This window comes from Musca autumnalis, unplaced genomic scaffold, assembly GCF_047663935.1.
Source record: "Musca autumnalis isolate F117 unplaced genomic scaffold, ASM4766393v1 scaffold_5, whole genome shotgun sequence".
NCBI classification, from domain to species: Eukaryota; Metazoa; Arthropoda; class Insecta; order Diptera; family Muscidae; genus Musca; species Musca autumnalis.
In genome coordinates, this window is record NW_027412088.1 from 153,735,321 (window position 1) to 153,759,454 (window position 24,134).

Sequence of the window (24,134 nt, forward strand, 5' to 3'; positions counted from 1 at the left end):
GGCATCCACACCTTCATTAGTTGAAGGTTTATTTCGTGTGTGTTTTCCATGATATATTGATTTATGGAGGGACTGACGTAGACCGCAGCAAGGACTTGTCAACTAAGTCTAATACTAGTTGAGACGCCGAGTTATCAACTAAGTTCCGTTCAAATACAGTTGGTGTCTTACGGAAATACATTCATTCGGCTGAAATCCATTAATTAAATACTTAACGTAGCGTAGCTGTGATTTTTTCAAGTAGAGATTCTTGATATCAAAAAGGAGCAGAGCTGGTTAATGGACCTGAATATTTCCATAGTAAGGCGATCCTTAAGGCTCTCAAGTCATGGACGGAAAGAAAGCTTGAGGCATTGAGATTTGTGTTCTCTTCCATTTCTCTTTGTGCTAATATTTCTTTCTTTAATGTCCATTATACCTGATCTTAATTATGCTGATAATTTTCCAAAGAGTATCAAGAAAATAATTTTATAAAAAAAAATTTGGGTTATATAAAATTAATTTTATTTGTGACAACATAATTTGTTTGTATATATAAAAATGATAGAGAGTGACTACAGTATTGTTTATACATATATTTATTACATTATAACTTAATCTTGGTCATCAAATGTACATCATTTAAGGACCAAGTTCCGCCTATAAAATTATATGTAAAATCATAAGAAAATAAGACAAGAAGTAGAAGACGAAGAAATATACACAAAAACACACACAATTAGATTATAAACTAGAATAAGGGTGTGGAAGCGACATTAGACAATAATAACTGACTAAATAAAATAAATTAAACAAATCACTGCTGCTGCTGCATGCCTCAGTAATTTCGGGTCATAATGCGATCCAAATCATTCCAGCTGCATGAATAGTCAATCTGCAATAGGCCCTTTTTGCTCATACCAAATTTACTGCTATAAATTCCACTGTAGAGCGATGATGAAGGACGACGTCCCTGGCTGCTGCTTGTAAGGCTACAGTCGTAGCAATTGTCTGGAGTTGTGGCACTGCCATAAATGGAGTGGGTGCCATAAATGGATTGTTGTTGTTGCTGCTGTTGTACTTGTTGAGCTGCCAAACATTCATAGCAATCGTTTACGCTACAACATGGTAGTGTAGCATAAGGATTACAATAGTCATAAGTGGGAGGCACCGATGGTGGCGGTGCTGGAAATTCCAATTTTGGAGGTTTCGACAATTTGCGTATGGGTAGAGCACCATAATTCGAAGACTTGCGTGGCATGGTTGCCGTAAGATAATCGCCCTCACCAATTGAACTGTGTGGTTCTGTGGATGAGGATGTGGAGGCACCTGGAGAATGTAACAAAAAAATCGTTATTATTTGCCTTTAGTACCTACCCAAGGTTCTACTTACCGCCATATAACCCATATAGATTTGGTTCAACATCTTCCAAATTGAAATTTTGAAACTTTTGGGCCATATGCGATATCATATAATCATCATAGTTGTCACGTCTGCCCACATCCACATCATACAAACCACTGGGACGTCTTGATGATGGTCGAACATTGTTGCAACATTCCATTTGACATTGATAATGTGAAGTACGGCGTTTGCGTGGCATTGTTGCAGCCATACGTGGTGTCATTTCTAATGGTTCCCTCTCATAATAGTATGGTGAATGTATTGGCTCCTCTATGGGGCTCGGCGAACCAGAACTTTCGTAGTAGCCACGGGGTGAGGGAGACTGTCCCATTTTCCTGAAAAAATGAAAAATATTTTAATATTGGAAATTGTTTTTTGTGCCACATTAAGAAATTTTGGATAAATCACAAACTTTGGGGGGGGGCGTAGGGGATGAATGATACCAAGCAACGACCCTAACCGTCTTTAACATGACAAGCCCAGGACTTATCTTATGTCTACTAGAGAAGACCTTGAAAGGAATTTTGTGTACTAAGAAAGACCTTAAAAGGTCTGCTGGCTATTACAGAAGACATTGGAAGGCATTCTGTGTACTAAGGAAGACCATAAAAGGTCTGCTGGCTAAAACAGAAGAGCTTAAATGGTTTTCTGTCTACTGGAGAATACCTTAAAAGGTCTTCTGTCTACTAGGGAAGGCCTGTGTACTAAAGACGATCTTAAAGGGTCATGTGTCTTCTAACGAAGACACTTAAAGCTCTTCTGTATACTATAGAAGTCATTAAAAGGTCTTCTGTCTACTATGGAAGGACCTAAAAGGTCTGCTGGCTACTACAGAAAGGCTTAAATGGACTTCTGACTACTGGAGAATACCTTAAAAGGTCTTCTGTCTTCAAGGGAAGATCTGTGTACTAAAGAAGACCTTAAAGGCTCTTCTGTCTACTATGGAAGGCGTCAAAAGGTATTCGGTCTACTTGCGAAGACACGTCTTCTGTCTACTAGAGAATACCTTAAAACGTCTTCTGTCCACAAGAGGAGATATTAAAAGATCTTCTGTATACTAGAGAAGACATTAAAAATATTTTAAAATAGGAAATTGTTTTTTTTTGCAAATATTGAGAAATTTTGGATAAATGACCAACTCCGTGGGTGTCGAAGAGAATGTAAACCAAGCATCGGCTCTAAACAGCTTTAACAGGGTAAAGCCCAGGACTTATAATGGTCCCTCTTTCATCTCCAAGTGGACACTGACCTCCCCATGGCGTCACCTAGGGAGCTGCCTTTAACACCCGTCGAAAGTAGTGAGCTAACATGTGCAATAGGGTCGGGTTCACCCATAAGAACGTTAAAAGCTTGGGTTGGGCGTTGGACTAGTAACCCACCCCTCCAAAAAGCAACATACTGTGAAAAGGCAGAGAAACAGAAAAACAAACCCTTCCAAAGTTGACGACACCTGCAAACGTTTTAATGACCACAATCTGTGAATCCGCACCTGGAATGTTCGCACTCTTTATAGAGAAGTTGCAGTTTACGCATTGGCAGATGTACTTGAAAAGTACAAAGCCGACATTACAGTCATACAGGAAATTGGGATTGGGAAAGGCTTCACAACAACACCTAAAGTCGACGCAATGTATTATTGCTGCCATGACATAAAGCATTAGTTTGGTTGCGGATTGGTAGTTGGTCGGAGGTTAAAACATCTGGTCTCCAGTTTCACCCCAGCGAATGAAAGACTCGCTACAATTCGATTAAAAGCAAATTTCTTCAACAATAGCCTTATCTGCTAACAACTAAATGTGACACACTGTATTATAGCTGCCATGATTTAGGGTATTTAAATGCCAAAATTGGAAAGGCCCAACAGTCGGGAAATTCATTCTCCACAGTGAAACATGTGACAATGGTATGTGGCTGATAGACTTTGCAGCGGCAAAAAGCATGGTAGTTAGCAGTACCAGATTTAAGCATATCGAGATTCAAAAGGGCACCTGGCTGTCTCCAGAGCAGAAAAACAAGAAATCAAATTGATCACGTTGTGATAGGTGGAATACATTCATCGAGCTGTTGGTTGTACGTACGTTCCGAGGAGCAAACGAACGGACCACCACCTTGTTGCAGCAAAGGTACGTACCAGATTAAACGAACAGTAAAGTACGAACAGACACAACACGAAAGTTCGACATCACAAAGCTGCAATCATGACCAATAATTACAGCGTATTCCAATCAACTGGAATACGTCGTGCTGCTATCGAAGAGAAAAATGCGGCATATAGGGCTACTGTAAAATCAGTAGCAATGCGTAGCGTACGAGAGAGGTATAGGGAGAAAAGGAGAGAGGAGAAACGTCATTTCCGTATTAAAAATAGGGAAATTGAAAAGAGGGAATGGTATAAAAATCGAGATGTACAGGAGCCAGAAAGAAGTTCGAAAATTCTACCAAAGCGTAAAATATCAAACTGTTGGCTTTGATACAGGCATATCCTCCAGTAGAGACCATAGTGTGTTAGATGGTGTGCTCAGGATATGGAAAGAGCATTTTTCGAAACTGATTTATCCAATACGACGAAAGTATAATATAAAGTATATAATCGCAGAAGAATGTCTACCGCCCGGGAAAGCTGAGGTAAAGACAGCAATAAACCAGCTGAAGAATAATAAGGCAGCAGGAGCCGATGGCTTAGCAGGCGAGCTGTTCAAAACCGGAGGCGACACACTGATGAAGTGTATGCATCACCTAGTTGGCAAGATCTGACAGGAAGAACGCGTACCCGACGATTAAAAACCTGAGTATTCCGTGACCCAACTATAGGGGCATAGTCTTCTCCCTATTGCTTACAATATAGTGGGGGTTATTCTGAATGAAAACTCTCCATGGGTGTTACTATCAGGGATGGAAAACGATGCGTCTTTAGACCTGACAAGTCCATCATTGACCAGAATTTTACCCTGCGGCAAATCCAAGAGATGCGGATCGACACTTACATCTTTTGTCGATTATAGAGCAGTCTTCGACAGCTCCCTCCGTTCAAAAGTACTCCAAGCCATGTCTGAATTTGGTATCCCCGAGAAGGTCATTTGGCTTAAGCATATGACCAACGAAATAATTGGGCCATACCAATGAGGCTTTAGATCTGGCAAATCCTCCATAAACCAAATAATTAGCCTGCCGCAAATTCTGGAAAAGGCCCAAGAGATGCAGATCGACATTTACCATCTTTTGTCGATTATAAATCAGTCTTCGACAGCCCCGTACGTTAGAAGGTACTCCAAGCCATGCCTGAATTTGGTATCCCCGCAAAGCTTATTTGGCTTTGTAAGATGACCTTAACTGATACCCGGTACTTAGTTAAAATAGGAAAGAACCGCTACAAAGAGTTTTGTACCAAAAGAGGTTTCAGACAAGGAGATTGCCTTTCGTGTGATCTCTTCCACATCGTGCTAGAAAAGGTTATACGCGTTGAAAACATCAAAAAATTACACAATTTACACTTGGTTATTCTGATGGTATAGACATCATGGGTCGATTAGTGAATGAAGTAACTGATACTTTTTAGGAAGGTTGACAAGACTTGAAACTTGAAAACTTGAATCAACTGTGGACATTGGTTCCTATAATTTTGAGGTGGTTAAAAACTTCGTCTGGGTGTGGCGTAGTGTGCCAGACTACCAACCGAAGGGTGTCAGGTTCGAATCAAGGCGGAGGAACAAAATTATTTCAAAGTGGTTTTCGAATATTTTTAAGATGAGGCTTACAACCCCCTCCAGAAGGAAATAGCTCCCCCAGAAGAAATTGACACCACTGAACAAATGCAAGAAGTCGTTGTTTCTATGAAACGACAGGTTATTGCAGAAGCAATTATCTATTTAGCTGGAATTTAAAAAAATTAACGAAACTGAGAAGCCTTCGTGGAAGGCCCTATGCTGTCAGAGAAGTATGAGCGATGATGAACCAGCTAAAAAGGTGTATGTATACGTGCCGAATGGAGATGCACACAAATCTGGAAGGCAAAGGCTTCGATTAGGAATAGGTAATGAAAAGCAATAATCGATTTTTCGATTTTGATCTAAGACTAAAAATGCGATTTTTCGGTCTGGTGATTATTTCAGTTGTCTTAAAACTCTAAAGCAAAGTCGAAAATCGATCACCAGATAATCCCTCCCGATCGATTACGGTTTTTGGACATTTGACTGCAAAAAGTCGATTAATCGACTTACCTATCCCTAGCTTCGAGTAATCAAGTGGAAGACGAAATCGAAAAGCGCGATATTCTAAATTGGAGAAATAAATCAACAAATAGAGAGCAATGGAAATATTTTCTTATTTCGGCTTATAGAACAAATGTTCTGTAGAGGGCCAACTAAGTATCTGACATGTTTATTTTGCCATCGTTTTTGTTGTACTCTCGCTCTCTCATATTTGTTTTAGCTTAATTAATTTTCTATATTGTGATCTCATTCATTATTAGCCCTTCTATTATCTCGTATTTATTACCTCTGTCCCATTTTTTGTTTACATTCATTTGTATTTGCGAATCGATTGTCATTATGCTTCACCATTGTATAACATCCTAGAAGGATCCTATAACAGACTATGATTCTGCGAGTTAGTATATATACGGGACAATAGCAGGTGGGTGGGTGAGTTATAAAGTACACGCAGAGAAAAAAATATGTTTGATCCAACAATATTCCAAGAGCAAAATATGTATTGTTAACATATTGTTGGATTCCTTATTGTGAATCCAACAATCGTTTTTGTTAAATCCAAAAATAGTTTGTGTCAACTGAACAATATTTCTCTCTTTTCTTCGAAAACTTTTTTCTCTTCTCTCGCTATTCGATGCCGTGTTGAAAAAACAATTTTGGTGAGTTGTGGTGTTTTTATGACATGCTGCCTTTATCTTTGTTTTTGTGTGTATGTATACCAACAATGAGACTCTTGTTTTTATTTGTTTCTGTTTTGTTTCATTCTTCTTCTATATTTCATTCTTCTTTCCTTTTCATGTTTGTTATGGTGTTTAATTATTCCTTATGTTGTGGTGGCTGCTTGTGGCTTTTTGTTTGTCTTTGTTGTCAGCTAAAGTAGCAAACCATGTATTGCGTTCATCAATGCTCGTAATATTATACGCGATATTTATATCAAAGTTGTGTGGAAAGTGTATATGAGAAGTATATACACTCAAATCAAAAAACTTAGTATCTGGATTTCAGGGCTGACAATATGTTTTGTAAAAAATTTAGATTATGATTGTTCCTACAATCGGTATTGTTAACGATTTTTACAATATTGCGGAAATTCGAAAGTTGTTTTTGTTTTCTATGTTCGGAACAAAAGATGGTATTTTTGGATTTGGATTACAATGTTTGTACAAAACAAACACATTTTTGGAACCAAAATAGATATTTTTGTTCCAACAAAACCGAAAAATATTTTTTCTCTGCGTGTACAGTTTTGTGCTTAGCAGAGTTAAGCTGTGTGCTTAGTGAAGTAAAGTTGTGTACAAATAACTGAAGTCAATACTCGTAAAACATGGTAGATTAGTAATGTATTATTTGAGGTAGAGTATACCGCAAAAAATTCAAGTCGATCGGAGCAAAATTGGCAGATATATGAACACTGCAAGGGAAAAATTTATTGTGATTTGTATGTAGCATAGAAACTTATAAAAATCTTATCTTTAACAAAGTTTCGTTAAAATCGAAATTTTGACTTTTGACAGCCCACCATTTAAAAAAAATTGACAATTCTGTTTCGCGTAAAGACAAGATTATTAGGATTTTAAAACGCCCAGAAAATTTATAAAGATCGGCCTATTCGTTTTCGGGCTGTCGTTGGCACCTCAAAACGCTTTTACAAAAAAGAGTTTCGCCGGTAGCCATTTACCACAAAACTATGCACTATTTTCAACATCAAAAATTCCGGAAGAAGTTTAGGATGTGCTCTTTCATAAAAAAACATCTACTATAAAACATTGGTAGTTTACTTGATAAAAAATTATGAAAATTATTTTTTTTTTTGCCTGCACAGCTAGGGATAACCCTTTAAGCGAATCTTTGTTTTTGAATTAATTCTCATTCGTTTTATTTTGTACGAATCGTTTCGGGAAATAAAACAATGCTGGAATATTTTCTTCTACCAAATTATTTTCCCTTCTAAAATATATTCTACGTTTACTTACTTTCTAACATAATCGTAATTTTCCAAATCCCAAGGATCGACGTAACAACGCTGTGATGGTAGCAATGTGGTACTGTAAATATCCTCCGTATTATCGATGGTATAATAGGGTGATTCGTGTTGTTCATACGAGGAGTCATCATGGTATAGGGCATCTTGGGGTAAAGGTTGTTTGGGTCCGCGTCTGCGGGGGGTTGTATGACTACGTTCACGCATTTTTTAACAAACAACAACAAAAAAGACCTACGATGAAATAAGCAGAAACAAAAATACAAATTATTTTCATATTTTTTTGTTGTTTTGCAACGATAAGAATTTATTGGCAATTGATTTACTAAACCAGTTCTGCATAAATTATCTCAAATATGGTTATACCAATTTTTTTCAGAAATGTGTACTTAGTTTAGTTACTTGAACAATTTTGTTACTTGGTTCTAAGTACAGCCAATTGCTTGGCTTAGACATTCTTCTAGACTGGTTTAGTTTTCATAAGGACTTGTTGTGTTGTGTTATGATTATCAATTAGTTTTTAATCGATATTCTGTTAACGCTTATATGGGTGTTATGTGATGGAGAAAAGGCGATAGATGGCTGGTTTTGTAAAGACATGATTGATAAACTATAAATTGGAATTTAATTTTGAAGTTTAGACAATTTTTATTGAAAATTGTCTTGCTAGTTAAATATATGCAACAAATGTGTAGCGATAAGTTGATGGATGGTATAAAGAAAAATGCACTAAGAGAGTCTTACAGCCTGTTTCTGTATGTTGATTAGAAAATGAATGAAAGGTAAACATATTTCGAAAACTAAAGTTTGGGCGTATTTCCTTCGCGCACATTTTTGTTTCGACATACAGAAAGAGGCTGTTATAGAGGGTCGAACTTTATTAAAATGTACCTGCTTTGGATAAAGAATTACTACTTTATACAGATAATTCTTTATACAGAGACTATTTTGGGTTGGATTAAGACCCGTTACAGAGAAATATTCGTTAAGGAGACGTGTGTTATAGAGAAGTTCGACTGTATTCAAGATTCTTTTTGTATATATTAAAATACATAAAATCTAAAAAAAACATGAGAAATACGAAGAATCATAATTTCAATGATAGTAATGAAAGCTTCTTTTAATTAGAAAGTAATCAGGTTGATTCTGAAGTCGTACACATAATGAAAACAATATGGGCGTATAAGTGTTGTCGTTATGTATACGACAGTATGTGCCACAAACAATAAATCGATATAATAGAAGGAAATAATACATTTGAGATCTCTTTTGGCTAAGCAACGAATACCTAATGTTTTGAATCTTATCATATTTTGTTTCAGGAATAGGTAGACAGATAACAGAGTACAATATTTATTCCTAATAAATTTAACAAATTCTGGAAAAAGCTCACGACAAACATGTCGCCGACTATATGACTGTCTTTGACTGTGTACCACCATAAATAATAGCAGAGGCAGGAACAAGAGAAGCAAAGTAAAGCAACTACACACAAGGTCGATTGGGTTATCGAAATCGCATAAAGCCAGCGGGGGTTATCAAAATCTGCTGTTATTCTCTGGGTTAGTATACCTGGTGGATAATGTAACCTCACATTTTAGCCGAAGCCCTAACTAGACTCTACGATTTGAGTCTAAACCACAGCCACCGCAATGCTTCTCCATAAGGGGCTAGATCCGAAGATCTTCGATCAAGCATCGCACAAAGATTGACTAGGAGGAATCTTTGACCATTAGACGTTACCTGTAGCTTGTGACGTTGCCTTTCTTATATACCAGTCTGTCCAGTACAAACCTATCTCGCTTGAGCTTGACTCTAGTGACCCATACATGGAATGTATGGGCGTAGCAGTAAAGTGTGGTACTGCAGAGATAGAGTTGCTTAATGTGTATATAGCCCCGATAGATAGTTTTGCCCTGATATTAGTTCGCTTTTGGCGGGCAATAACCTTCTGGTGTTAGGGGACTTCATTGCTCATTATGAGCTTTGGAATTCCGTCCTAGGCAATAACCAGAGGGGTACAGCACTGGCCGAGCAAATTGATAGCTCCACATTTTGCACGGTGAACGAAGATGCTCCTACCAGGATAAGAGAGATTGTCTCAGTCATTAAATGTCGTGTCGGTAACCCGTCATTTTCCTTGGCTCAGACCATCTTCATAACCTCTGACCTCTGTACCCTTTATAAACCATGAGAAAATGGGTTTCTAAACCCTTAAGCGAGCTGCTCTTGGTTAGCTGGGAGGGTTTTTCAAGACATCATCACAGCTGCAATCGCTCGCTACGTACCTGCTGGTCGAATATCCGAAATTAGACCAAATTTTCCAGCAGAGGCGACGGGACTTGCAAATGAACGTGATGAGCTTCGTCGTACAAACCCTGAAGACACAAGTGATAGGGAACTTAAAGCCTTTTTATATTATATGTTTTTGCGGGGATAACCTTCTTTATGAGGATTTGTTTGACGATACACAATGAAATTGACATTTGAAACCCAGTGGGTCTGTTAAATCCGCTTATATGTAAACGTACTATTACTCTTGCACAGTACTAAAACAGCATTACTCGACATATCTACACTAGGGTTATGACTTTTTTGCAACCTCATATCCCCGTATCATAGCGTGATGAGTTTCTACATAAGATTACATAAAATCTTAATTATAAAGTGATCCGATAAAAAAAGCTACTGCACAAAAACTTTTAAAGTTTTTATTTTTCAGAACTTTTGACCAATTTTTGAAGTCACTATAAGCAGATATTTAACTGAAAACAAGGTATAGGGGCACACGACATAACCGAAATTGCATAACCATTGGTTTCTCACTATTCTATTATCATTTTATATTATACTAGCTGACCCGGCCCGCGTTGCTCGCCCGTTTTTGAGGTCCCGGTATAAACATTTACAACTACAACTTTTTTCTACAACGGATTTCTACTACCAACACACCAATTACCAATAATAATATCTGAAATTTCACGTTTTGGTCAAAACAGCTGTGGGGGAAGTCACCCGAGACCACTACTTCCCGTTACACTATTAGAATTTGCATTGAAAGCTGTTATTTCGATATTTTGAAGAACTTTGGCTGATTTCCCAATCGATTGTTTTGGAATTTTGGTCAAGTGCCATTTCAAATTATCGGAATTTTACTGTGAAAATTGTGAAGTTGACCGCAATGTCTAACTTATTGAAGCCAGTTTTTATAGCGCTTTTAAAGACACGCGTACTAACATTACGGATATTAACTGCAATTATACATTTTTGAGAGAAAAAAATTGTGGATCGCGATATTTCACTTCCGCGATGATCATTCAGGGTCAGGGTAATAATTACCATAGCATTGCAAACAATTTTTAAACAAAACCTTCGATTTCACGTTTTGTTAAAAAAAATTGTGTGGGAGGTACCCTGGTCACTCCATTGACCACTATAAAAAGTGGTTAAAAACCTATTCTCAGACCTACAAACTCCACATACAAAATTTCATCAAATTCGGTTCAGCCGTTTCGGAGGAGTTCAAAGCCGAACACCGTGACAGGAGAATTTTATATATATACTAGCTGACCCGGTTCCGCGTTGCTGTCCCGTCGTTTTGGATTTCCGTGTAAGCCTTTGTAATCTATTTACAATTTATCAGTTAAATATTGATCACTCTAGATTTTCGAACCGCATTGTTGGCCCGTCGTTTTTGTGACCAATGCACATTATCGGTGTTGTACTGTATTCTAAAATGTGGAATTGATCGCGCTTTCCCACCTATTGGAGCCCCGGTTAAAAGCGTTTTTATAGTCACGCTTACTAAAATTAAGGATATTATCTACAATTATACATTTTTTAAAAATTGGGTTGACCGCGATATTCCATTTCCGAGATGACCATTCAAGATCGAGACAGTAAAAATCATATTATTGCAAACGTTTTTTAAACAAAACGTTCAAAAATAACTTTAATTTCACGATTTCTTAAAAAATTTTGTGGGGGAGGTACCCTGGTCACTCCACTGACCACTATAAAAAGTAGTTAAAAACCTATTCTCAGACCTAAAAACTCCACATACAAAATTTCATCAAATTCGGTCCAGCCGTTTCGGAGGAGTTCAAAGCCGAACACCGTGACAGGAGAATTATATATATATATAGATATAGATAGATAACATTATTTCATATATCATAATAATTAAAAGTGGTTTGTGCGGGGCCTTTTCCAATATTTATGTAAAATAAAAATTATTTTAGTTGTTAATAGGCAAAAGGCCATTCGTTCGTGCAAAAGGAAATAATTTTTTTTATAAAAAAATTTGTCATAGTTGTTTTTGCGGAACCTTTCTTATAATAAAATGGAATGAATGTTATTTTAGACATTAGTAGGCAAAAGTTCATTCATTCTCACTACAGGAAATCAATTTTGAGAAAAAATGTCAAAAAGTCATAACCCTAATCTACACATATCAGTCGAGAACTGAACCAGAACAGACCGTGCGACCGACGAGTCATGATGGCGCTTGACCCATCCAAAGTCTTCAATACCGTAAATCATGCCAAACTGTTCGAGGACATAGACGCCGTTCGTTTGCGGAATTTAGAAATAAAAAGCCCGTATAGTAAAACTGGGAGTTCTCAAAGGCGTCGTGAAATTCCACAGCCTCCTTACGGCGTAGATAACGTAACGTATGGCTGTATGATCTTGGCGTCGGGTCCTATCGTCGATTTCATAATTGATAGGTTTAAAGCTTACATACCTGACTTAGTGCAGTTATTCCCTCTGAGGTATTTGAAAATATCAATCGTTTAATCCGCTGCCACACTGTTCACCACATGGACGGCTGTCGGAGGAGCCTCATCCCCTGAAAAACACTAACTACCTTAAGATATTGGGTGTAACGTTCGGCATCACTATAAAAAACCTTGTTGATCTCTTACAAAACAATAGGCCGGTCTGTGGTAAGCTATGCGGAACAAGTGTGGTATGCAAATGTTAGAGCTACGCAGGGGAAGAATATTCAAACCTATCAGAATGCCACCCTGATGACTGCCGCAGCGTGTCTTCTTATGACACCAGAGTACCATTTTTATGAGGTAACGAAGATTTTACCGGTGCATCAGCGTAACAAGATGTTGTCGATACAGTACCTGCTTGGGTTGGTCAGGAAGGATCTTCATGATCTAGAGATAGGTCTAAAGGTACAATATAGATAAAGAAAAGCAATAATCGATTGTGCGACTTTTCGATTTTGGTCTAAAACTGAAAATGCTTTTTTTTGTCTGGCGTACTCGGAGACCACCTCCCCATCCATCGAAGACAGTTGCGAAGGTAAACACGAATGATTTTAGCCCAGTTAATATCGGGACGACGAAGACACATATCGACAAATAAAAATAACACTTTCCAGAAAGAACACTGATACTACTCGTTCTACGGTATGGTTCCGAAGCCATGGTACTTGCGCAGATAAGACAGTGCTTGTTGTATTTGAAAGAACATTTTTCGAAACATCTACGGTGGAATATGTGTTGACGGTGAATATCGACGTCGTATGAACCCGCCAAGAAGGCATATAAATACGGGCCGCTTGATGGTACACGCAGAACTGGAAGGCATGGCCTTCGATGAAGTAAACAAGTGGAAGACGACATTGAAAACACGATATGGTAAGTTGGAATAAAGCAACAAATAGAGACCCAGCAAAATGTTTGCGAGTGATTTGGAAGTTCATCAAATTATGCATTTTCACTCATGATTTTTACAAGAGCGTGACTACTGAATGATGCACTCCATTAGCACTGCATTTTAACCACAGATCCACTAGAGTAAGTTGAGTAGGTTTGGCAGGGCAGTTGAGAAGTTGCCGTGTGTTGTGCGTGCCTGTGCCGCATGTTGGGCAGATGTTTTGCACAGTCCTGTCGATCCTTGCCCTATAGTAATTCAGACGGCTGCACCATTCCGAGCGTAGTTGAACCAAAACTACTCTGGTTTTTCGTAGCAGCTGACGCTCCTCAGCTGTGATGGATGGGTTATGTTCTCCGAGGACCGCATTCAAACTGTAGCTGCTTATGGCATCTGCCACTGCGGCCGTATGAATGCTATTCAAACGTGCTTGACATGCATGTTGATCTAGAGGTTCTGAACCGAAAGCATGTGATTGTGTCGCTGCACTGGAAGAATATTTGCTTCCTCATGTAGATGGACCATTGGAGTCATGAGGAGGTACCCAGTTACTATCTCTGGGCGGCATTCGGAAGTCTACATATGTTTGTACATATCGCAACTTATTTCCTCCGCTCTCCATTTAATCCAAGCTATATTGTTCCTGCTTTATATGTTAAAGGTGTTTTTATATTGTCTTCCCATCGCCATTTAAGATTTCGAAATATTCTCCAACAGCACTCCATTAAAAAGTTGTCTTCTTATAAATTACCACAAAAATGTTCGCAAATTATTTTATAAAATTTTTTTGGAAATGTTAACACCCTTTTCTTTTTTTGGAAAAATTGATGTCGACGCGCTTATAGGATTGTACAAACTGACTTTTGTGCATGTAGGGACCTCTAACAACTGCTAATAAAATGTAACGAACGGAGTGCTTTTTTCACGACATCATTTGGACTGCATCCGGAAGTTATTAAAATGTGGGAAATGGATGTCAATCATTGGATTGCATCCGAATGCGGTTAAAATGTAAGGAATTGGAGTGCATTTTTCACGACTCTGATTGAACTGCATCCGGATGGAGTTAAAATGTTAGAAATAGATGTTGTTAGTTGGATCGCATCCGAATGCGCATAAAATGTGAGGAATGGAGTGTCTTTTTCACGACTCCGTTAGAACTGCATCAAAACATGCTGTGAAAGAACTAGTCTACACTGCACTTCTTCCAATTAATTTTGCTGGGGAGTAATGGTAATCCTTCCTTTGTTTGGCTTATAGGATAAATGTTCTGTAGAGGGCCAACGGAGTAAGTAAATAAAGACGACGTTAGAGTTATTCAGGATGATTCCTTCGTATCTAGTTTCTGTTATGTCACACAATATTCAACACTATTCCAATATCCTTCCAACATTCAACTCAATAGCCAAATTTTGGATGTTTTAGGTAGCAAATATAATACATCCTCGTAAATATTGTCAATGTAAATATATCGCTACATTTAATATACAGATATTGTAAATTTTATTGGAATTATTTCACAATCATTTATGTACATATTTGTTTTGACTTTTCGATTGTCTTTATTTCCTTTTCGACATTGTTTAACAGATTGTTAAATTTTCCTTATGATTGAGGTTTTCAAAAATCGAACTTCTTGACGGTTTTAATTGCTTTCTTGTGTTGCATGCTTATCAATCATTGCGCATAAATATTTAATACATCACAAACATAATTACTATGTTTTTCATAATTGCATTTGTATACAACTGTTATATTGTAGTCAACATCTTCATGAATTCTCAATTCCAAATCAAGATATATGAACTTGATATTTTCAAATTGAAAATCATTCAATACTTCACACATTAAGTCATAGTTTTTCAGATGGCGATTTCAAGCACAGCTCTTGGCAATATTTTCTTTGAAAAATACAAAATGTGGTTGGCATTTAAACCAGACCATTTCAGAATTGCTTGTCCATTACTGTTCGTTTGTTCAATCATTCATATTTGCCCAACGCTAAATTGAAATTTGCAACATGCAGCTGCAACTATGAGTGTACATGTAATGCATGCAAGTCACTTTGTCGTAAAACATTCCTCAAGACAAGAAAAAAATGCAAATTGCATTTGAAGTTCGCTTGCCGTTTTAGCATTGAACCACAATTACCATTTAGAATTAGAATATGTATATGGCGCTTTACCCTGGGGTAGTGTTATGTGCTGCCGCCTTCCAATGGTGTTGAGAATGTAAACCAGAATTACTCCGCAAGCGTTAATTTAAATCGGTGTTAATTTTAATTTAAAATCATATTAAGATTTATGTTTTGATGTTAAAGGATTTACAAAATTTCAAACTTGTTTTGGAGAAAATACAACTTTAAGAATTAATTGAAGTTTAAATTGGTTCCAATATTGATATATTAAAAAAAAAAATAAAATCGTTTATAATTTAGAGTGCATACATTTTATCGCTCAGTATGCAAACAATTGTTTAAAAGGAAAGAGCAGCGTCGACCAGTGGGCGCCAGACCAAAATGGGAATGTTCTGGCAGCGACTCCACCCACCAAGTAATGTGAGTAGTTAAAAAGCAGCAGCTTGGAAAAAACCTGTGCGCAACCTTTACAGAAAAGGTTCTACGAAGGCAATACTAATTGTTTTTCTTATTTGTAGAAGCCGAACATCGTTAAAAAACATACAAAATCACTATGTCGATATATTCTTGCTAGGAAGCAATAAATTAATTTAATAAACCGTGTCCCACCTGAGTTGAGAAACCCATTGAAATTTTCAGCTCAACCGTGTCGTATCTTTCAGTTCTCATGCAGGTTAAAAATCGTATATCATGCTGTCAATTTGGGCCCAATACGAATTGAGGTGGCTGCACCGTCTCGATCTTAGTTGTGCTAAAACCACTCGTGTTTACCTTGGGAGCTGACGTTCTACTGCTGCGATGGATGAGTTGGACTCCGATTACGGGATTCACATTATATCATTGTACAGCCTGCGCAACTACATCAATGCGTATGATATCCAAGCATGCCTGATAAGCTAGTTGATATAGAGGTTCCCATTTATACCTTTGGACATCTCTCCATCTAGATCATAAAAATCTCTGCTGACGTAAATGAGGGGAAGATTGTCAACAAGATTGTGACTGGGATGCTCATGGCGTTGACACCGAACTAGGTACTGCATTGACTTATTGTGCTGATTTACCGGTGAAATGGTCTGGTGGTGTCATGAGGTGACACCATGTTGCAGTCATCAGTGCGGCATTCTGACAGCTTTGAATATTCTTCCACTGCGTAGCTCTAACATTTGCATACCACACTGACACCGCATAGCTTACCACAGATCGGCCTATTGCATTATAAAAGGTTAACTAGGTTTCCGTATCAGCACTCCGAATTCTATCGACAAGCAAGTTGATGGTCTTGTTCCTATTTTTAATAGCAGTGGCTTGCGCGGCTATCTTAAACATGTTATCGAACCTTACACACAATATCTTGGGTTAGTGGTCGGAATCAGGACGCTATGATCTAATATGTTTAGGAGGAGTTAAATGAAAGGATTAAATGAAAAGTCGTCCAGGTGGTGAACGGAGGGTGTGGAATTTCAGAACAGTTCCGGAGATATCACTCCGTCTTGGGGAACTCCCTGTTTTACTTTCCGGGTCTTCGACTACTTATTTCGGAACTCCAAAAATGACTTGCAACCATACAACGGCTGGAGGGAAGACCTCTCTATATCCTCGAACAGCTTTGTCAAGATCTACTATAACTGTTCGCTTGGAAGACCTGTTCTGGTTCAGCCCTCGACTGAAATGTGTGGATATGGTGTGTAATGCTGTTGTGGTGCTGTGCATTTTCCGGAATCCTGTTCCTGCTGATAGCTTTGTTCCTTTACTTTTGTAATGGTAAAAATGGTAAAAGAGAAAACTGTCAAAATTGCTCAAAATCGCTCCCTCATGAACAGTTTTACCAGAAAAGTAAAGGAACGCAAAAATTGTAGATCTGGTAGCGATGTTAAAAAGAAAATAATAAAAATTCAATTTTCTTCTTTTATTTCACAGTTTTTAATTTTGTTTGTCAGCGTTCGCCTTTTTCTTCTGTTTTTCTTTTTGTTCATTTCTTTCTTCATTGTCAAATAAACGTCAAAAATATCGAAAAATCAGTTCTACCATTTTTTACCTGGAGAAATTCGTCTGGTAGCCTGTGGAAGAAAGGAAGCCGTTTTTGTTCTCTCTCCTCTCTCACTCTCTTAAAAATGGCTTCCAGTTTTACCACTTTTTGGAGTTAAGGAACGCTTTGCAGGTTAAAAATGGTAACAAATGGTAAAAATGTTAACCTCAAGTAAGTAAAGGAACACAACTGATGTTGGGCAACTGCGAAACTGCTTCTCACAGTGCAGAAGGGTAGTGCCTCTAGAATTTTCTCTACTGGCGACAAGAAGGAGATCGGCCTATACGATTCGACTGGGATGGCATCGTTACCTGGTTTCAGTAGCAGGTCCACCCTATCAACTGTCCAGGCTTCTGGTAAAAAACGATATATTGAGGACACTTCTCAAATACTCAATTCCGGGTTCATCCAGTTGCTTACCATTGAGATTCCGTTTGGGCTCGGCGGTATGTAAGCAACTCTACTCGGCAGTTCCACATTTTACTAGTTTACTGGCGCAGCAATAAGCATAACTCCTATCGCATTAGTCCTGGAGGCAACTAAGGACAGAGCAGCCTCGGAAGTGACCCATTCCCTAAATCCATTACATCTAAGCGATGTTGACTTGTGATGGATGTGGATTTGGCATACAGAACATATCCATGGCCCGGGGCTCTTCTCTATCCTGACACGGACCAAAAGTGCTCGGATCAGGCATTCCGTGATATATTGCCGCCCACATATGGTGAAAAATATAGGAACACAGACACATAAATGTTGAGGTTACGGCCCCTACGAAGAGTGATCTACCTACGAGTAACACCTAGTCATTATACAGCGATCGTGAGAAACTCTATCGCTCAGCTGTGGGCGCCTTGACATATGTAGTCGGGGATACTGCTACAAGCACACAATCTACAGACAAAACAAAAAAGGGAAAAGAAGACTGGAGAACTAGGGAGAGTCTTTAATACGGACCCAACCAACAGAGACTGGGAACGATTCTGACTATGAATCTGATGCAAGTTTAAGAAGCACGACTGACGCTTCCTCCACTTCCCCAGAAGCGGTGAAGAAGATAAGTTCTCCCCTAGAGAAGAACACTGTGAAACCATCAAAGAAGAAAAAGAGCTTCCCACCCTCAAGTGCCCTGACTTAACCTCGTCAAGTCACACAGAGAGAGGGCGAAGCAGTGAGCTCTGAAGCAGATGAGCTGAGCGACCATTGCATCTTCTGGAATCTGAAAGGAAATCCTGGAATTTCGGAAGAGGAAGATGACCGCATAAAATTGAAAGGAACCATAATGAACGTACGCCAAGGTATCCAAAAGGTAATACAGGGACTAACTGTGCTATGCGGTGATCGACACCAGTAGAGGGCAGGTTACATATGGTCCCTATTCGAAGATTCCTCCAAGTCAATTCGGTGACTAGAACCTTCTGCCGTGCGATGTTTCTTATTTTGCTCAGTAGTCATTTTAGTTGGTGCCGACAGATTTTGTTAGAGATTTTAGGACATCATTTCCTTGATCACGAAAAAATTAGGACCATAAAGACTACCATCGGTAAAGATTCAAAACCAATTCTCGAAGACCCCTAAAACAAGTAAGAAAGTATCAGTCAGATGTGACGACAGAAATGTACTCTCAGCTTCTGACCTATAATAGCTGTTTTTTGAGTTTTAGAGCCATTTTCTCAGGAAGTATGGATTTGTCCCGAAAAAATTGTACCGCCGTATCTAGGGCCCAATATGTTGCCAACATTCTGAAAAGGATCCAAGACGAGTCCTTGATCTTCACTCTTGCCAAACTTTGTGTGTGGAGTACTTGAAAGAGTGGTCGGATGTAGTCAATATTTGGACATAATCCGAGTCTGTAAGAAATAATGCGATGTACAACATTTGGACCAAATCGGTTTCTCCCTTCGGGGGTTATCTTATCTTCTCATCTTCCCAATTTAGTTGTTGCCGGTAGGCTTTTTTTGGACTAGCCTTCGAAAAACGATTTCGTAACAGGGCCAGTAAGAAGAACTTGTTGCAATATATTTCAAAATTATCCGAGACGACCGGTTGAACAGTGCTTTTTCCAATTTTTGTGTGGAGGTACACGAAATAGTATACCGATATAGTCCATATTCAAATCTGATCTTTGCCTGGAAGTAACGTTAACATATGCAAAGTTATGGCCAATTCGGTTACTCCCTTCGAGAGTTATCGTGCACACAAATTTAGCAAACATTTTTGAACTTTTGTGGGGGAGGTACCGGAAGGAGTGGATCGATATGGCCTATATACGAACTTAAACTAAGTTTGGAAAGTATTACTATAGCCAAATTTTCTAAAGTTATGGTGCGCACCAGGCAGCCAGACAGACGGACGGATATGGTTAAATCAACTCCAAATTTTCTGAGACGGATTTGGTCCAAACATACTTGGGGTCTAAATAGAGTAGGCAAACTGTCGATAGTCCGACTATCGATTTGATTGTAGTTTTATAACAAATATTGCTACGCCCACCAACACATTTTTTTGAGTTATCTGCCGCGAACTATTTAAAAAATAGTTGAATTGGAGCAGCGTCGCCCAAGAATTTCCATCAATGTTTTAGTATGTGTGTATGTATGAGTGAAAGAAAACAACAACCACATGATGTTTATTGTTTGTTTTCATTCACTTACACTGTAAGTGAGAGAGAGAAGCAAATGCAAAAACAACTCAGTGGGCGCCCTCACTATACTGTCTTTGCAAAGAAGCGCGTCTCTGGTTTAGAGTCCGATATAAACAAGGTTTTACGACAGCGATTAAAACGATAGTACGACTATCGATAGTTTGCCAGCTCTAGGTCAAAAACCATTATTTCTAGGAGGCACAAGTTTGGTCGTATCAAAGTGTGTATACCCTCTTTAGCCTAAAGCATACCCTCAGCCTCTGGGTAGCCTAAAGGCTACCCTCAAAAATACTGAAAAACGAAATCCACAAAAATCCCAACCTTTACAAAATTTGTGGTGGTCTAACCCTTTGGAATAACCTTGAGCTACATTTCCTGGGTATTTCAGACATGGAGAACTTCTCTACAAGTGGTGTCGCACCAGTTTTGACACGCTGTTAGTACTCTGTGATAAAAATGAAGTGTCACCTCATTCAGTTAAAAATCGAATCGAGGCTACAGTTTCTGATATGAATTACCTCATTTCTTTTAGGATTTCCTTAAAAATACTTTTTAAGTTCTCTAAAAGCGTTATCTTGATTTATAAGCTGATAATAAAGAAAAAACGCCAACCAAATTAATTGCTGACATAATAGCTGGTTAAGAAAAAATGGACGATGACGCCGATGGCAATGATAATTTCAGCAATGTGGAGAAACAATTTATTGATCATGAAAATCCATTTAAGACAACAACTTCAGCATCATCATGAACACAAACATATTCCATGGAGGAAAACCTGATTTGCAGCAACTTCATCCAACAGCAACAAAACTTCCAAGGAAATAAACACAACTTTCAATAAATGCACAACAAGAAGTGTTTTTCTGTGCTGCACAAATCAACACAATGGCAATGAAGAGAGAGAATCGAATCATAATGGCACACTTATCACAACAATAGTTTCCTGGCGGGGCAAACAGATCGTGTGTGATTTGTGCCCGTTACCCATCCATCGGAAGTATATTGTGTTATTTTTTCCTTCATTGCCCACTTTTGCTTTTGATTGATGTAATATTTTAAACCCAAGGCGGAAGAAATTAGGCTAGAGTTCACATGAAATATGAAATTATTACAATAACAACAAAATTCAATGTTTCAATGATGATGATGGGGATGACCATATAAATCTTGCTTATGACCAAATTAGAGCGCCAGTAAAAAAACTGACATCAATTGGCAATACATCTGGTGATGATTATTGAAGCCAGTCAAACAAGTTGAGTCAAATTGAAGGCTTTAACGAGTCAAATGGATGCAGTGAGTGTTGTGAGTGCGCCGCCGGCTTTCTTCGTTTGTGAACGAGAAAATGCTTTTATAATATTTGAAATTGCTAAGCTTTACAATTACATATCGCAGCGGAATGGAATGGTTGGCGCTTCAAACTGGACTGGATGCCTTTAAAAAGCGTGTTTGTTGTGTTTTGATTTACTTTGGTTTTGTTCGATGATGGCGTATCACATTTTTAAACTTGAACTTGTATCGTATTTGGTTACATAACAACAACATTTGTTGTTGTCATACATGTTTTGAAGAAATTATTGCGTGATTGGTAGCTGCTGTGCTGTGTGATTTTATTTAAATTCGGGGAAAAAGCCGGTCTTTGGTATTGAACTGGGTGTGTGTGATGTTGAATTGTGGCACCCCAAAAACTGATGTTTAGAGAAATAATTTTGAGGAGGAAAATATTCAGGAAAACAAAAACAGATAATGGGAAAATTGTGTTACGTTTTGTATTTCCTTAGTTAGACAATGTTGCTTATTTGATAAGGCAAGGATATAGTCGAACAAAACCTGATGGATCTCCAAATTGTTTTAAATGGGAATAATTTGAAGAAAACATTTATGGGTACTTTACACGATATGTTTTTTACATATGGGTTGTCACTTTTTATATACAGAAGGAATATGCAAAGTGACAACACATACATATGTAAAATAACATATCGTGTAAAGTACCCATTAGACTGAAAGTAACAAAGAAGTCTATAATAAATAAATAACTAAGTATGTATATTGGCTCGGTAATATTGTGATACATATGTATATATGTTTCCATAACATCCCCGAGAGGACAAGGTAGACTTCTGTCATTTCAATGAGTGCACGCCGATTCATATTGGCTCAATGAAATTGAACCTATTGTTTTATGGCCGAGTGCGAACGTCGTTTTTCATGGCTGAAATACTCAGGAAATGTGGGCCGATATTACAGTGAGCGGATTAGCCACCGCAGACCTTCTGTTCTGCGTTGGCTCCCGGTAATATTATAATAACCCAGCAAAAAATGAAAGTGGTACAATGTGGAGTTGGGATTTTACTGCATGATTCTCTCAAGCTTCATCCCTCTCCAGCTGTAACAATCTTGATGCGATGCGAAAGCTTTAGGTCACAATTTTATTCATTTATGACAATGTACCTGAAATATGTACATTGTCTTTAGTTTGGAATATTGCGAAGGACCAAAGATTTCCCAGGTTGTGATCTTTTACCTAAAAATATATGCCCTAACGGCAGCGTGATAAGCGACCATGTGAATATCGGTATTTTTCAAGGGTTGGCTCAGCGAGTAACAGCATCTTGGAATTCAAAGTAAATGACTGCTGCAGCAGAGAGGGTGAGTTGGGAATGTGCTTCTCAACCTAATTGAGGAAAATGTTGCCCAAGTTTTAGGACGATATTTTGGATAACTTATCTTTGATGCAAGAGAATCAAGCTAAGGATACGAACGTTGGCCCATGTCTCCACCTCTGTTGCGCCGACCTGTTCCATTGGTTCGGTAGTGTCGGATAAAATCGACAAGCCACTGCTTGTGTGGCAGAAAGCATTGGATGGGGAAATTGCATCAAACAGACGAATTGTTTACCGGTAACTCTGATCACAAAAAATGTAAAGCAAAGGAAGCAATGAACAAGAAATCGTACCGAAGTGGAGTACAATATAAAAATAAGGATCCAAACACTATCAGTGAAAGGAAATTTTATATGATAACAGCTCAACTCAAGTTTGTGGAAGGAACTATCCTCACATAGCTAAAAGGGATCTTTCCATCAGCGAATTCACACTTGAAGTGCAGGAGAGGTCCCTTTCGAGATCCCTATGCAGTTTACGGCTGTGGTAACATCCTGTTCTAGTGGTAGTACGGCTTTGGCAAATCCGCAACCGGGGATGGTTGTAAAGGTGCCAAGGCCATCGGGTATCCCATCAAACCCAAAGAAAAATCCAACCCAGCAAAAAAAGTCCTCCCAAAATCATGGGTTTCGTAAGGGATTTTTGGCAGCCGTAACTACTCTCAAATCCCCTTTCTTCCCCATTATTTTTACAAGGTCATGTCGCACTCAGTTTCTAGTTATTTTATGACCACTAGAATAACTAGTTATTCTGTGGTATTTTATGACCACTAGAATAACTAGTTATTCTGTGGCCAATGGAAGTTGAAAAGTAATGTGAAAAAAATCTATTTTTAGAACAGTTGATGTGGAGAATTTGTATTAATTTCAACATACTTCTTACTTTTATTTTACTTTATTTTATTTCCGATTGTTTGAGTGGAGTATTCTATTTTATTTCGCTCCCTGCCCGAGTTGAACACACGAACCCTCTGATTTCTAGCCAAACACACAGAGCCAGGCACCCGAACATTAAGGGTTGCTTCAGAACTTAAATGTGCAGTGCACATGTGCACCACGAACTGTTATTTTTTAATTAATTTTTTTTTTATTTTTGCCTTATTAAGGCGAAGGTCATTTATAGCGATTTTTAATTAATTCTCTTTCGAGTTGAGCTTATTAGACCTATTATATACATTGAAAAATTAGGAGTCTACCGAAGTCCCACGCATTCAACCATTACGCTACGTTTCACGGGTGGTTAAGCCGATCTTCAGGCGTATTGAATGTTGTTTTTGTGGCAGACGAAGGCAAAGCTTGGGAACTAGTATATATATCGCACTTAGATAAATGCATATGCGAAATTATGTCTGCCACAAAAACAACATTCAATACGCCTGAAGATCGTCTTAACCACCCGTGAAACGTAGCGTA

The 24,134-nt window shown here is 38.3% G+C and overlaps 1 protein-coding gene and 1 long non-coding RNA gene across 2 annotated transcripts in view; one reads left to right on the forward strand and one right to left on the reverse strand.

Annotated features, from left to right (window-relative positions):
* Positions 1-481: 481 nt before the first annotated feature.
* LOC141387714 (uncharacterized) overlaps positions 482-24,134 on the reverse strand; it is an 85,340-nt gene continuing 61,687 nt past the window's right edge. Inside the window, exons 2-4 of the mRNA XM_073957806.1 lie at positions 7,566-7,807; positions 1,373-1,719; positions 482-1,308 (exon numbers count right to left, since the gene is read on the reverse strand). Of these exons, the coding sequence (XP_073813907.1) occupies positions 818-1,308; positions 1,373-1,719; positions 7,566-7,780 (1,053 nt within the window). The 5' untranslated portion in view covers positions 7,781-7,807 and the 3' untranslated portion in view covers positions 482-817. The remainder of the gene's footprint in view (positions 1,309-1,372; positions 1,720-7,565; positions 7,808-24,134) is intronic.
* LOC141406699 (uncharacterized) lies at positions 15,702-17,290 on the forward strand. Its single transcript, XR_012413476.1, has 2 exons — positions 15,702-15,800; positions 15,899-17,290. It is a non-coding gene; the product is annotated as an uncharacterized lncRNA (long non-coding RNA).